Source organism: Diadema antillarum, unplaced genomic scaffold, assembly GCF_040938485.1.
Source record: "Diadema antillarum isolate AM-2024a unplaced genomic scaffold, OU_Dant_1.0 seq00000136_RagTag, whole genome shotgun sequence".
In the NCBI taxonomy this organism is placed as follows: domain Eukaryota; kingdom Metazoa; phylum Echinodermata; class Echinoidea; order Diadematoida; family Diadematidae; genus Diadema; species Diadema antillarum.
In genome coordinates, this window is record NW_027271213.1 from 319,223 (window position 1) to 334,815 (window position 15,593).

At 38.9% G+C, this 15,593-nt stretch overlaps 1 protein-coding gene across 1 annotated transcript in view; it reads left to right on the forward strand.

Moving 5' to 3' along the window:
* LOC139727611 (phospholipid-transporting ATPase IF-like) overlaps positions 1 to 15,593 on the forward strand; it is a 99,878-nt gene that overhangs the window by 24,180 nt on the left and 60,105 nt on the right. The window contains exon 4 of the mRNA XM_071638592.1: positions 10,407 to 10,487. Coding sequence (XP_071494693.1) covers positions 10,407 to 10,487 — 81 coding nt within the window. The remainder of the gene's footprint in view (positions 1 to 10,406; positions 10,488 to 15,593) is intronic.

A 15,593-nucleotide genomic window follows, 5' to 3' on the forward strand; every position in this document is an offset into this window, starting at 1 on the left:
GGAATCAGATCTGTCTTATGGTGAGGGGGATACTAGTAGCATTCAGTCAAGGTAATTACCCCTAATGTGATAACCTGTGGTATTATGGTATTTATTTCAGCTCACATCTACTGTGTATGGCATCATAAAAAACAAGAAAGTTTTTTTTGGGGGGGGGGGGGATGGGGGTGGGGAGTTGGGGCTCAGTTGCAGCAGCAAAAAAGAAAAAAAGAAAAAAAAAGAAAGAAATATCACAAGATTTAAAAGAATTTGACATGTACTTTGATCAAGCAGTTTCAAAATTTGTGACTTGTAAACCTATTCATATCAGGAAAATCAACAGAGAATGGGATGCCAGGGGACCTTGAAAAGATGCATCCCAGTTTTATGGCATTAATGATATTTTAAAAATGGCATGTTGGAGTTTAGCATTCCTCAAGTGCTTCTAGATTTTTCTACTGCCCTTACTTCTGGCTTTTCTAGCTTTTCCTCTTCTACTTCTTCTAGTTTTTTTTTTCTGCTTTAGGTAAAGATTTATTGCCTCACTATTGATTTATCAACACTAATTTCTTGTGTCACCGATCTTTAAATATCCAGCCAGGTGCAATTGAGTAAACAAAAACAGGAAAGTGGTCTCGTCTCACACACAGATAGTTTCCGCTTTGCCATCAAAATGGAAGTGGCTAACTACTGGAGATGTGAAGTATGTCAAAGGCCATCTTGCGTGAAGTCCGTCATTATTAAAGGGACTGTACAGTACTGGTTGAGGTGAGGATTCAGGTTTAAACATTTTTGGTGAGATAATGAGAAACCTCTTCTGTATGAAAGAGCATGTTAATTCCAAGAGGAATTCAATGTTTATTTGATGAAAATTGGTTTTGAAATGGCTGAGATATCCAAAACAGAGTAATCCTTATAAAAGGTGGGACCCATCTTTCAGTACAATCACTCTGTTTTGCTCTGTTTATGGATGTCTCAGCCATTTTTCATTCGATTTTCATCAAATAAACTTTGAATTTCTCTTAAAATGGTATACTCTGTACTATTTCATAAGTGGTTTCTTGGTATCTCGCAAAAAGTTAAAAGCCCAATTTTCATCTCCACCAATAGTATATCATCCCTTTAAAGTCAGTCATTGTTAAAGCCGAAACTGTCATGGTTTTCTTGAGTACCCTGCGCAGCTTGAGACTACATCCTGGTTACTTTAATACGAAATGCGTTCACATTGACGGTGAAATACGACTCTATTTCACAATGTGAACGCATTATATTTATGTACATGTACCTGAAATACGTTGCCAAAGACTGTGGTATTTAGGGTAGCATTAAACTTCTCATGTGATAAGCATGTAAGATTTGAGTGTGAATCGTGCCACAAAATACACCAACCATACAGGGGTGTATTTCTTGCATGATCTGACTTACTTTGTGACTTTTCTCGTTGGAGATATGCGCATGCACAGTGCTTGTACAGAAATACATGTACCATGGTATTTCCTGAATGATAATGGTACTAAGTGAATTATCGTGTTGTCTGCTATGGTGCTACTGGAAAAGTTGATATTTTTGCGTGAGCAATATTTCACGCTCTACTGAGTAAGATGAATTTCACTTGTTTTAAATTCTGCAGAATCAAGACATCGCGTAGTGGTATATAATGCAAGCAAAAATATTCACGTGCTTTTATTTTCGCGCAAGATTCTGGCCATGCGAAATTTCCACACTGCAAAAATTTCCACTTTTACAGTATTTTAATTGCCAATAAGAATGATGCTATCAAATCACCGTGGTACAAATGTATTCTATGCCTCTGTAATTCCAGTGTGAATGCACCTATGAACTTGAGGTCAGATGGTCTGCGAGATGATCATTCAGTCAGTCGGTGAAGTGTATTCTGCTTCGGGCAATAAGATTGAAGCAGACCAGTTAACAGACACAATTTCCTGTGATAATGACTGTGTTTATTTTTTCTGGCCTTTTTACCAATTCCTGTAGAGAACTAATTACAGGATAGAAGAAAGAGAGAGAGAGAGAGTCATATGATGTGACAGATACTGCCAGTGAGTAGACTGTAGGCCCATTCACACCGATGGGAAAATACCGCTTTATCTCGTGCAGTATTTCGTAATGTGAATGCAAATACCTCGCTAAGTGTCTTGTGAAGTACCTCACAAAGAACCATGGTATTAAGGATGATAAATCAAACTTCAAACAAAATACACAATGTGAGCTTTGAGTGTGAATCATGTCGTGAAATACCAACCGCACTGCGGTATATTCTCACGTGAACTGACTTACTCCCTGTCTTCTCCTAGTCAAAGATATGCATGGGATGTTAAAAGCGCAGTGCTTACTTCGGAGAGGTGTTTTTTTGAGGCCAGAAATACCACAGTATTTTGTGAATGAGAATGTTGCCTACTGAAGTACCCGTGATACATACATGTATCTATTACTGCACTGTTTCGCCGGAGAGAAAGGTGACAAAAAAAAAAAACCATTGTTTTTAGTACTAATTCTATGCATTGAATGCACGTATCGCTCCCTCTCAAACACCATGCATATAGACCTACACACCAAAGGACATTTTTTATATTGCTCCTAAAATTGCCCCATCACAAATATGTGTATTTACACTGTAAAATGACAAGCGGCATTCATGATTGAGGTACATTTTGTGGGTGACATTTCTGTCTCAACGCACAACTTAAAGTGATGGTATAGCTTTGGTTGAGATAAGGCTTCAGGTTTCCAATTTTTTTGTGAGATAATGAGAAACTTCTTAGGAAACATGAAAGAGCATACAATTCTAAGAGGAATTCAAAGTCTATTTGATGAAAATTGGTTTTGAAATGGCTGAGATATCCAGAGATAAAGAGGTCCTAAGAAAAGATGGGACCCACCTTCTATTAGGACCACTTTATTTTACCTTTTTATGCCTCCGCCACGAAGTGGTGCCGGAGGCATTATGTTTTCGGGTTGTCCGTCCGTCCGTCCGTCCGTCCGTCCGTACGTCCGTACGTACGTCCGTACGTCCGTACGTACGTCCGTACGTCCGTACGTCCGTCCGCTTTCGTTTACGCGATAACTTGAGTAATATTGACTGGAATTTTACCAAACTTGGTCCAAGTATGAAGTATGATGGGGCAATTATTTGATTAGATTTTGGGTGAAATCGGCTGAAGGTCAAAGGTCAAAGGTCAAGGTCAAATCATGAAATTGTATCTGTTTACGCGATAACTCAAGACTGGATCAAGCAAATTTCACCAAACTTTGTTGGAGGATAATGTATGATAGGACAATTACTTGATTAGTTTTTCAGTGAAATCGGACAGAGGTCAAAGGTCAAAGATCAAGGTCAAATCCTGAAATTCATCTGTTTATGTGATAACTCAAAACTGGATGAAGCAGCTTTCACCAAACTTGGTCCAAGGATGATGTATGATGTGACAATAAGTTGAGTAGACTTTAGTGACATTGGCAAGAGGTCAAAGGTCAAAAGGTCAAGGTCAAATGCTATAAATGTTACAATTTCCCCCATATCCATGCAATGCCCAAAGGTATTTTCTTGAAACTTGGTGTGGACATGTACTACTGCGTAGAGATTCTCCAGAGAGGGTTTCACGTCATAAGGTCAAAGGTCTAAGGTTAGGTGAAAATGTTGCAATATCACTTTTCTCGCAAATGGTTCAATGTATATTTGTGGAACTTGGTACATACGCATGTACTGACGGGCAGGGATTATCTAGGGAATTTAGGGGTCATGAGTCAATAGTCAGGGGGTCAAAGGTCAAGGTCAACTCCTAAAAATTTTACTATTTCCCTCATATACTAGTATATATGCAATGTTTGCATTATTACTTTCAAAACTTAATACATGCATTACCTGATGGAGATTCTCTGGGAAATTTCCAGCCAGAAGGTCAAAGGTCAAAGGTTAAGGGTCAATGGCTAGGTTTCAATGCCTCCCCACCCCCCAAAGGAAAAAAAAAATGTTTTGTACCGTCATTACACTCTTTCTTCATACCTTGGAAATTACTCATTGCATAAACTTACAAAAAGGTCCGTCAGAATGCAAGTAAAAATTCTCAATTCCCCAAATATGTGTACCTACACTCCTAGAAAAATATAGCAAACCCAGTTCAAGACATTTCTGACAAACCTGCCATTTCAATATTTTGCCAGTTATGTGAAACTGTCATGGATCACACATTGTGAAGACATTGTACTATACGCTTATTGGGAGAATCATGCATTATGGCGGAGGCATCAGTCGCCATAGCGACATTTCTAGTTTTTTTATATCTCAGCTATTTCAAAACCAATTTTCATGAAATAAACTTTGTAATGAATTCTTCATAGAAGTGTATGCTCGTTCATGTTTCATAAGTGGTTGCCAATTATCTTGCAAAAAGTTAAAATCTGAATCCCCATCTCAACCAAAACTATACCATCCCTTTAAGAGCAAGGGAATTCTTTGGTTTGTTATCATGTAGGGGTCAACTATCTTGTCCAGCCATGTTGAAAGGCTTACAGTATGAGATAAGTCATTGGCAGATGGCGTAAAACAGCCAGTATTAAAGGCAGCCGATCGCCATCCCTAATGGTACGTAAACTCCGAACGACCGAAGTTTGCGCATGTAATTGCGCAATGCCAGACTCGGTGCTATATCCATAAACGTATGGGACAATGCTGCCACTGAGACACATGTGTGTGTGTGTGCGTGTGTGTGTACGCATCATACACAAACATTGTTACCGCGAGCTGCGGTGATTGGAGGAGAGAGGCCAGAAGACGCGTGTGTGTGTGTGTGCGTGTGTGTATTCGCATCATACACATATATTGTCACTGCAAGCTGCGGTGATTGGAGGAGAGAGGCCAGAAGACGAGTGGCTCTTTTGGCCTCTCTTCATGCGCATGCGCACTGAGAGTGTGCGTCCATTCGGAAGCTCTCATGGCTCGCTCGGACAGCCATTTTGGGTTATAGGAGATTAGCACAGAGAGCTCTCTTGTAGCCTAGCGTTTTGTTCGCTGACCCATTGAGCTAGCGCTATTCTCATTCGGGGTCACTACATTTGATACAGAATGGGGGAGGCAGCGTGTTGCGTTCGTCTCCGTGCCGCACAAACCACTCGCCACGACTGAGTGCCTTTAAAAGAGCACGGTGTCATCAACAAGGGTATCATAACTTAATTGTCTGACTGTACATCAATTGTCACAATAGCTTGCCCATAGAAACCAAAGACAGTATGAAGACAGGAAGCAAATGTTTCAAACTGGTAGCATTTTATGGGAATCTAAGGAAGCTTGTAAGTGCCACCAAGAAAATGAGATAATAGCCGGGTTCACACGTACAAAATTGCGCGATGATGATCGCGATGCACATCCCGAGTTTTTTTGCGAGCGTCCACAAATACCAAATTAGCGAGATAGCGATCGCGATCGGTATCCCGCTAATTCGGCGAGCGTCCACACGTACCGAATTATCCCGCTAATTGCCGATAGAGATAACAGCAAAGCCTGCAATCTGGGTCACACAGCGCCCTTCTCTATCACTGCCTGCGCGCACTTACCTTTGTCCATTGTCTTTTACGCGTCAGTGGTGTGGTTCGCGCGCTGTTGTTGTTGTGCTCCAAAGAGATGAAGGACCTCTTCGCAGAGGCCTCGCTGTTGTGATGTGCGCATTGCATGGTGGGATATAAAAACTTGAGATTCTAATCCCGACCGTTCACACGTACCAGCGCGGGGCCAATTATCCCGCTAATTGGCGAACCAGCGCAAAATTTCTTGGGATTAGCATCGCGATGCTTATCCCGCTAATTTTCGGGTTTTTTCTGTCCACACGTGCAAAAAACTCGGGATGACGATCGCGATGCACATCTCGAGATTTGTATCCCGCTAATTGATGTACGTGTGAACCCGGCTAATCTCTTGTCTCATTGACCTTTTTTGTTGCAAGAAGGCAAGAGGACAAGTTCAGAGATCTCGTCTTCTTGGGTTCGAAAAGTCATCTCCCCCTCTTTGACCCCAAGAAGTCGAGAAGATGAGGAATTTGTCTTCTCATTGGCACTTTTAAGTTCTGCAGGACTCGGAGACATCCTCAAATTTACCAGTAAGAATTCCCAGTAAGCAATTGATTTGCGGCATAATGTTTAGTCGGAAAAAGTGATGACCCAATTAGGTTATATTCATTTTTATTATGTATGTACACCATATGTACAGGATGTATTGTATTATATAAGGAAGGAGGAGGTTTTAAAGGGATAGACTAATTGGTTGAGGTTAGGAATCAGCTTTTAACTTTTTGCTAGATACTTAGAAGCCACTAAATGAATGTTAAAGAGCATATAATTCTAAGAGGACTTCAAAGTTTATTTGATGAAAATGGCTGAGAAAGCCAAAAACAGTGTAAAACAAAGTAATTTTTCTTTTTTCAGTATGAATTTTTTTTTGCGAAATTGCCACTGGCAATCAATGCATATAATTCAGGTATTAAAGAATGTTGGCTCCATGAGTAATTCACGAAAATTTAATGGCATGTAACGATTTCTAAATTTGCAGTACTCTACTGTTCGGGTACAAAAAAATTTTGATATAACAAATTAAAGAAAACTGTAGGTGACAAGAGCTTAAATAGGAGCCCCCTGTATTTGACTGCAAATGAAGCTAACAATGCTCTGAAAATTACCTCGAGCACCCGAGTGTGTGGACCTATCTGTCGTGTGGCGAGTTGCTCTATGGGATTAAAAAATCTGTCGTTTCTTTTCAAGCCATTCACACATGCCACATGGGGCAAATTAGTGCTAGATTAAAAAAAAGAAAGCAAGCAAGATTGAAAAATTTCAGCATTGAGATGTGTATCGTGAGAATTAGTAATCTTTTTCGTGTGTGTCCACTCAAGAATTAATGGTCTTGGTCTCGCAATGCAAAAATCAATTTAAAAAACCTGCTAGTTTTGGGTGTTTGTGAACGGGATTGTAGACCTTTTTTTAGCCGCTCTCTGATTAATAGCAAGTTTTTGACCTTCAGTGCCTGGACACTGTCTGGATATCGAATCCATTTTACTTTTGAGTGGAGACCTTAAAGGCTACAACTGTTCCCAAGGTTTTTGGCACTCACCAAAGTTCAGCTTTAATGAGAAGAATTTTTTTTTTTTTTGAGGCCTGCTTTTATATCCAGTGCATTTTGCTTTCGACCACTACACATGCTGAAATTGACTGTTTTCAAAAACTGATAATTCCTGTGTGTGGCCACAAAAATTTGATAACCATCATAATCTGCATGGAGATGCAAAGGTCAGTCCATTTTTTTTTTTTTTTTTGTGGAAACCCTGAAAGAGTGTTTGTGAAGCGACATGCAAAAAAAAAAAAAAATCCCCAAACAAACAAAAACTCAAGAGGTGAGGTTTAAAAAATAAAGTACTGTAAAAGTGTTCATTTTTGTGCAGGTGATATTTTGTGCTCGGCTGGGTGAGATGAAGTTCCACAGAGTCAAGACATTAATGGAACATGTGAAATGCACAAATATTTGCATATTGTTATTTTTGTGCTGGTTTCTGGTCGTGTGAAATGCATGAATGTTTCCATAGTGCAAAAATTTCCACTTTTATAATATACTTTCCTCTCACACAACAAAAGCATTATGTTTCATGATATAAAGATACAAAATGATACTACACAGCACTCAATATGCACCATCACTCTCTTACAATGTACATTTCTATTCTGAGGTGCAGAGGGATACATAACACAACAATAAATCAAACAACAAATTGCATTATTACCTCTGCCAAGGGAGGAGGTTATGTTTTCACTACCGTTGGTTTGTTCGTTTGTTCGTTCGTTCGTTCGTTCGTTCGTTCGTTCGTTCGTTCGTTCATTCGTTTGTCCGTGTGCAAGATAACTCAAAAAGTAGTGAACGGATTTGAATGAAACTTGCAGGAAAGGTTTAGAATGATACAAGTAATAAACGATTAACTTTTGGTAGTGATCCGAGAATTTTGGGGAATTTATGAAGGATTTTTGACATTTTGGCAGGTAGGGTCAATGAACTTGGGAGTTCAGGCTGCGCGTATTTGAGGTTTGCATGCGCGCACTAAAGTGTGTGCTCTAGTTTCTGCTAGGGCGAGGCGCGCTGTGCAGCTGAGGGTTTATGTCGTAACAAACGCTTCTATATTGGGAAATCGGGAGACTTTCAGCACACTATTATAAACACTTTCAGCATGCTAGTATGTACATGGGTGGAAATCACTGATATCTCTATGGAAGAACAAGATCAGTGATGGAAATGAGCTGCATGCTTGGCGGAGGTCTGCGCTCTCAGAGTGCTTCTCTAGTTATTTGTTGATTTTGTGTTTCAAAAATGTATTGCATGCCAAGTAAAACAAGAATGTTTTGTTTTGTTTTGTTTTTTTAAGCTGGCTTAAATACATCATTTGTATCTTTAGCATCCATTCATTACCGGTATTCGTGAACTGTGCTGGTATACGTACAAGTTAAGTGCTCTCTTAGATTGCATGTTAGTTTTAGACAATCGACTGTAAACCCATTTCTACTTTAATCAATTTGATTTATGAGTTAAATGCTATTTCAAGAACAGACATACAGTGTAATAGATATTGCATTAAATATTGTATTGTACCAGTACAATGGAGATAGACCGGCAGTTTTAAAATACCATGAGAATTTAACATGCTGACTGTCATAGGGTCTTGAATAGACCTTATGTTGGTTCGTTTGTTTTTTGTTGGTGATGTACTGTATTCGTCTGTTCCCATCGAACCTGGCACGAACATGTACCTATGACATTTGTTACTGACACTTCATGTAGCAACATGTGACTTTATCATACTTGGCATTGAATAAGTTGATTCAGTAACTATTTCTACCCTAATCAGTCTGTTTACGATACTGTAAATGACCATATTTTTGAGCTATTAATTTTTCGCATTGAGTGGCACAAAAGCATATCCCCAGGTTCTTGAATTTTTTATGATTGTCAACTTATCTAAAATGTGCTGTGAAAATTGTGAAGATATTTTTGCGGGTTTCAGAATTCGCGCTAGCCAAAAGAACAGCGAAATGTGTGAAAATTAGTGCACTGCAAAAATTTGTACATTTACTGCATGTAGATGTTTTTTAAGCTGTGAACCGTAAACTTCATCCGAATATCTCTGTATAAACACAGTGACAATGAAATTCCAAACCCTCCTACATTGTACAAGAAGTCTGATTACTCTTGAGGATCATGTTGGAAACTAGTGCGCTAATCTTTTCGCTCTCCCCGTCTGATATTTTCAGGAACTTTTTTTTTTTCAAAAGCCATTAGCTAATTGCATGTGGCATTGAGTAAAATCTATCTTTAGTATGATGGCACTAAGCTGTGACCATTTTACTTCATGCAAAATATTATGGTGAAAACACTGACACAAAAACAAAACAAAGACAGAACAGTGTGGGGGATGGGCATGGTGGTAGTATCTGCAAAATGTGTATGAAAGTAGCTTCTCTGGATGGACTTTTTTTCTTGCATGCATGATATTAGCGGTTTCCAAAATACTGCAATTTATTGAAGATCCATCTTATACAGTCAATGTAGTGTATACATCGTATGTTGTGTGTATATAACACAGTCAAGACAAAGCCCATTTGCACCCAAGGAATGTCTTTATTTCTATTTTTGTATCGCAGTGCAAGAATTGATCAGATTTGCTGCCGTTCATACACTGGCATACAAAAAATTACTTGAATGCAAGCGTGACGCTCATATTAAAATCTCGGAACTGTGCATGAAGCATATATGTTTTGCATACTGAGACTGGAATTGGTCTTTTGGAGTTTTCCTTTTCTTTTTGTTTTAGGGGTGGGGTGGGGAATTATGCTCACTGAGGTAGAGGGAATATCAAACCAAGCTTTGCTGCCCAAATTCAGTAAGTCAACCACCAGAGCAACGCAGGAAAGGAGTAGAGTGAAAATCAGTTTTATTCTGGTGTTGTGGAAGTGAACTCACCATATATATGATTATGTGTATGTATAGCCCAGAAAGAAAGAAAAGAAATTCCACAGTTGTATCTTTTATGAAAAATACACATTTCCTTGACTTGTTACTGATGTAGTGTAAGGGTAATATTTTCCCTGCCTTCCAAAAAATGCAAGTCAAGTACTCTTTTCTTGTGCTAGAAAAATTAAAATATGTTGAATTTTCTGTGTATTTTCTTTATATTGTTCTATGCAGACATTACAAAGCGTAACACATTAGTCTTCTCAACCAGTGATGGTGGTACTGAAATTTTAAAAATTCGTAACTTTTGAACGGATTGTTCAATTTTCCTAAAACTGTCACCAGTGTGTTCTACTAATATTGCTGTATTCACTCATTCCATACATGTCCGTTAATTCTAATATTTTATTTTCATATCTTTTTATCTCAGCTTGTCATTGATTCACCCGTCAGCCCATGGACGAGTATACTGCCTCTTATATTTGTTGTCGGTGTGTCTATGATCAAACAGGTAAGCGAAAAATTAATTGCACAGTCCATGATTGCTTTATTCCTTCCTGATAGGTAACATGTAGAATTACAGAATGGACCATCAATTTTAATACCAAGTTGACTTTGATTAAAAGAGCACTGTCAGAGAAGTAGACCATTCAAGTACATTGTATTTACTTACAGTGAAACAGAAGACAAAGATTTGGAATTTTCAGTTTCATATAGTTTCTCAAAACAGTGATCTTAGAACAAGATGCACCAATGCCATTATCTCAGACGCTTTCTGCCCACAGACATACTTGTGTCTTTAAGTTAAAGGGACTGTACAGTACTGGTTGAGGTAGGGATTCATGTTTTGAACATTCCTAAGTGAGATAATGAAAAGCCTCTTATGAAATATGAAAGAGCATGTAATTTTAAGAAGGATTTAACGTTTATTTGATGAAAATTGGTTTTCAAATGGCTGAGATATCCAAAAAAGTGCTAATAATGAAAGGCGACATGCCCCAACTTTACCTCTTTGTTTCACCTTGTTTTTGGATATCTCAGCCATTTCAAAACCGATTTTCATTGAATAAACTTTTGATGCCCCTTAGAACTGCATGCTCTTTGACATCTCATAGAGTGGTTTCTGAATATCTCACAAAACGTTAAAAGCTAAATCTTCACCTCGACCAGAACCGTACACACCCTTTAATACCCTGTTTATTACATTTCTTGTAAGTCAGCCCTCTCCCCCAAAAAAGTCTTTTGTGTGATGTAACATGTAAAGTATGCCAGTACACCTTCCCTATTTTTAAACAAAATAAGATTTTTAAATTCAATATAATGATATATATATATATAATATATGCAATATTTCTTTTTCTTTTACTGTGCATTATTTCTTAAGGTCCAATGGATAGTAAAGTATTTTGCAAGAAGGATAGGAAATGAATTAACATAAGGTTGCCTGAAATGATAGGGGTGAAAGGTAAAAGATCACCACACATTTAGTTAGCCAATAATGTCATTATCTGGCTCAGACTTAACTAGAAAAGTCCAGTGATGATATGTACACGGTGTATTGGAAAAAAATAGATTGAGAAGTAGTTCTTTTGCAGGGAGGGTTAACCCGTTGAGAATGAGTCCCGAGTATGCTCGGGTAAGTGTCTATGGAAACATGTTGTAGCAAAATCAACCCGTCCTCAATGGGCTAAAGTTCAACCCTCAAGGTCACTGGTCAAGATCAATGAACTTTATCAAAATGTAAATGATGGACTATGTACCAGAATACGATTGCATAAGGAGCAGAGGCATCCTAATTGACTGTATGCCACAAATTGCTCCAGTTTGTGATGAAAGATAATATGTGACCGGCGATAACGGTTTCAGGCAAAAGTCGGGAATTTTGAAAATCCATTTTTCACTGAATCACATAGCCCATTTCCTAAGCTTTGCATTGATATAAAACACTTCTATTCTTCGGCACCATAAGTGGGCATAGAACGAGAAATAAAATGCACTTTTTAAGTTGTTAGCCTGACAAAATTGCGAGAAAACAGGCTTTGAAGATTCACCTCTTTCTCAAAGACAATGTCCGAGCGGCGATGCGAGGGGAGAATCACCCATCCGTACGATGGTGCCAATCGATGTTAAGCTCCACCTCTAGCAACCACATCACCTTCTGATTGGCTCACTGAGAGAGTCAAATTTCCCGGGCACCTTCCTCGGAGCTTAGCGTATGGAGCCAAAAAACAATGCATTTCGCTCGGGTTTGTTTACCAGTACGTCTTTCAAGATGGCGAACACGATAATTGCACGTATGGTGTACATAGTTCATTGTGTATGGTGTACGCATTACGCAATGGCATCCACATGCCATGACCGTGTGCATGTAACAGGAGCGGTGGCGAATCCACACATTTACACATCGCGTTTTCATTGTGGTTGATTTGTCTTTTTCATTGGCGACCCTTTTGAAGGGAGAAAATTGCTAGTGCTGGCAAGGGTCACGCTTCCTGCTTGTTTTGTTTTTTCAAGACATGCATAAAAGACATGCAACAAACACGACTCGTATGTTTGGTGCGATCTTGACGTGTAGTACTTGAATATAATTGGTCACATGTAACCGCTCCTTTCCTCTCATCTACCTTCCATTAAGTCAGTCTGCTGTCATAATTTTTACTACATGTACAAGTAGACACATGTGAGAATATTTAGTTTTCTTTTCACACGATTATGTCATGCTACATGATTTTTGTTTCACTTCCGTTGTCGAACATTGCGGTAGAATAGTTTGGATAGAAAGCCAAACGAAGAGCACGCCTACAGAGCGTATTATAAACCACTATAGAAAGAACAATTGAGCATGTAATCGTGCACGCGTGGACAAAGCATTCCTCAAACGCTGTAACTGGTAATGTGTCTCCAAAAGCCGAATTATGTAAATGTATGCGACGCACCAGCCAATCGCATGCGAGACCATGCGCCGTAGCAACGCTGGGGATATTGGCGCGGCGTTCGAAAGAAGCTCGAAACTGACGAGTGCGATCCAACATAGGGTGCTTAAAATTCCATTTTCGATAGGAATAACTTAGTCTTATGCTCTGAAATTTAGTGTAGATGTAGAAAACATATCAAAGATTCGATTTCTGCAAAAAACCTAAATCGACAAAAATAATGGTCAAAATCTTTGTAACCCGCCTAGGAGGGAATTTGCTCTTGCGACTTTTGCCTGAAACCGTTGTCGCGGGTCACATATGCTGGCGTGATTGTGACGACGTTATGGGATCGTGATCGTACATTCAACGTAGATTTCTGAGTTATGACAGCCTTGGTGCGCACTATGTTGATGGTTAACCTGGCGTAATTGCTTGTGCAAACAGTGCTAATGGATGAAGTGAGGATATCTTGACTGTCCCCTGACTCATCGAATGTTACTCTAGCCACTGAGCAGTATGGTAGAATTTCCTGAGGGTGTGGTCTTATTTTCAGGAGAATTACTCCTTGGTGCACCGTCACCTAGGTACGAAGTCTGCTATGTGGAGCCACGAGTCAAGTCATGATGTAATGGAGTTTAAGACAATATCCAAACAACCTGTTCTATCTTGTTTACAGGATATACAATAGCCTCGAGGCATGCTTTCCGACAGGACACATGTATGCAATTCATCCAAAAGGTTTTTCGTCACGGTGCCACAAAATGTACTTTTATGTAAATTTTCCATTCGGCCAATTGTGCTGATTCAAAGACACTTCCTTCTCCAAATATTGATGTTTAACAGACTGTATGATTATCTGCACAGATTTATGCATTTTTAAAAGATATTATGTAGCAGTAGTAGAGCAGATAAGCCGAAGAATTGTGCAAAATTTGACTAAAGCATGAAACTTTCACCATTGTTAGTACAGGCTATAAGATTAATTTTAAGATCGGGAGGTAAGTCTGAATTGACCTCTGATGACCTCTAGAGGTCAATGACCTCAAAATCTAAGAAAATTGATATTTTGCGTCATTGGTTAATGATAAACACAGTAATGATGTATTAAAACTTAATATTTGTCACAGTGAAATTGTCTTAATGTTCCACAGAGCCCTGACAGGTTTCTACCTTTGACCTCTGATGACCTCCAGAGGTCAATGACCTCAAAATGTCAGAAAATTGATATTTTGCATCATTGGTTAATGATAAAACACAGTAATGATGTACTAAAACTTAATTTTTGTCACAGTGAAATTGTCTTTATATTCCACAGAGCCCTGACAGGTTTCTATCTTTGACCTCTGATGACCTTCAGAGGTCAATGACCTCAAAATGTCAGAAAATTGATATTTTAATGCGTCACTCATAACTGAAACACGATAATTATGTACTAAAAACTAATTTTTGTAAGAGGAATTGCCTCAATGTTCCACTGAGCCTTTCAAGTCAGATTTCTACCTTTGACCTCTGATGACCTCAGATGACCTACGATGAGGCCAATGACCTCAAAATGTCAGAACATTGATATTTGGTGCAATTGGTTGGTGACAAACATGATTTAGATGTTATATTCATTTGTATTACAATTGAATTGTTTTCCTATTCCACAGAGCAAGAGAAATTACTCACGTGTCTCTACCTTTGACCTCTGAGGAAGGTGACAGGTCAATGACCTCAAAATATCAGAATATTGATATTCTATGTATAGTCAATGGTCAACTTTGTAATACCCGATGTACAATCATTTATGCTATAATAGAAGAATCTTGTCATTCCATGGAACATTGGTCATTAGCCTGTGCATTTTATCCAACTTTGACCTCTCAGGACAATGAGAGGTCACTGAGGTCACATGTGTAGGCTTACCTGTACTGATGTTTGGCTTCATTGGTGTAATCGTAAATGCTTATTCATGTACAAATCACGCATTGATGTTTTGATCAAAGTATGTATGCATATTCCACAGAGCATTGATTTATAGTAACAGGTCTCTGAAATGTGAGAGGTCAATTACTTCAGAAATATAGCTTAAGTTTCTTGAGTGATGGCAGTGACCTCAAATACAACTGTTATGTTTGGGTTAGTTATGTAGACTAACAAATATAGGCAAATATGGCCATTATCTCGACACTCGAGGAAAACAAGGCCCACGCGACTGATATACAGAGTGTTTAATCTATTCCGTGTAAGTCTCATAGATCTTTTCCCCCATTTGTCGGACTCATTATGGGACTGGTTTGCCTAAGTGTCAAGCTCATAGGCAATATTTGCATAGTTTCGAGCTGGTGGGCCTGTATTGGCCAGTGTAAAACTGGTGGGTTGTTACAGTATGACTGCGATGAATGACTCATAGTCCTGGAGTATACAGTCCACAGCTGCGACATCATGGACCATCTTGAAAACTTCGACATATTGTGAGGCCCAACATGCATTCCACATGAAGCAATCCTGTGTATTGCAACTAGCTATTGCCATCCGAGACCTACCCAGGTAATAGATAAGCATTCATGGCAAACCATGGAGAAAGCGGATTGTGCTAAATATTTTGGAGTTCCAATAGGAGGCTCAGCTGGAATCAAATCACCACAGCAGCTTAAAAAGGTTATACTTCAACCAAAGACTCTCTCCAGACGAAGATACGAGTATCATAAAGTTCAGGT